The sequence below is a fragment of the Myotis davidii genome, unplaced genomic scaffold (assembly GCF_000327345.1).
Source record: "Myotis davidii unplaced genomic scaffold, ASM32734v1 scaffold1717, whole genome shotgun sequence".
Taxonomy (NCBI): Eukaryota; Metazoa; Chordata; class Mammalia; order Chiroptera; family Vespertilionidae; genus Myotis; species Myotis davidii.
The window spans coordinates 170,065-170,817 of NW_006287955.1; the positions used below are offsets into that span (position 1 = coordinate 170,065).

The window sequence follows — 753 nt, forward strand, 5'->3', positions numbered from 1 at the left end:
AGCTCTGGGACTTGGTGTTGGGGACTGGGGCTGCCGTCCCTGAGGGGCGGCCACCTTGTCAGCCATGTGCTGCATGTGGGGTCCTGCAGGGAGCAGGGCCACCGGCTGTAGCTTGCGGGTCAGGGGTGTCACCATATTTGCCGGGCCCAAAGCTGGGCAGGGCCCTGCCCCCGCCGTGCGTGTCCGGCTCTGCCTCGGGTGTTACTCAGTCCGAGGGGCAGGGTCAGCTGCAAGCAGGCGGGGGATGGCCTCCCTGGTCCTTCCAGGCCACAGACTCAGACGCTGTGTGGCGGAGGGCTGGAGACTGGGCCCCTTGGGGAGGGGGTGGGGGTGGGGCGCAGGCACTGACCCAGGGGGCCCGGGGGTCCTGGCGAGGCTCCCGACCTGCAGTGACCGTGTCCCCCTCTCCTTTCCCTCTGCTCCCCGCTCCCACCTGCCTGTCCCCGTGGGCCTGCTGGCGCTCTCCGCCCTCCCCTGACCCTCCGCCATTTTTCCTGTTTCCTCATTGTTTTGGGCCTCTTGCTTCCTGCTGGTCTCCCTCTGTCCCCTCCCCTCTCCGTGTCTCCTGCCCTCCTGTCTTCTGCCCCCTTCTGTTCCTCCCTGTCTCCCTCTGTCTCCCTGTGGGGTCTCGCCCACCTCCACCCCTGCCCGCCTCAGGCACCTGGCGCAGCAGGAGACCAACCGCACCATCGCCACCAGCACCAGTGTGGTGAAGCGGCTGGCGGAGCTGCTGCGGGGCTGCTCCCGGGTATG

At 68.7% G+C, this 753-nt stretch overlaps 1 protein-coding gene across 1 annotated transcript in view; it reads left to right on the forward strand.

Annotated features, from left to right (window-relative positions):
- Positions 1-753, forward strand: part of TSNARE1 (t-SNARE domain containing 1) — a 63,812-nt gene that overhangs the window by 7,936 nt on the left and 55,123 nt on the right. Inside the window, exon 4 of the mRNA XM_006759859.2 lies at positions 658-748. Within this exon, the coding sequence (XP_006759922.2) occupies positions 658-748 (91 nt within the window). The remainder of the gene's footprint in view (positions 1-657; positions 749-753) is intronic.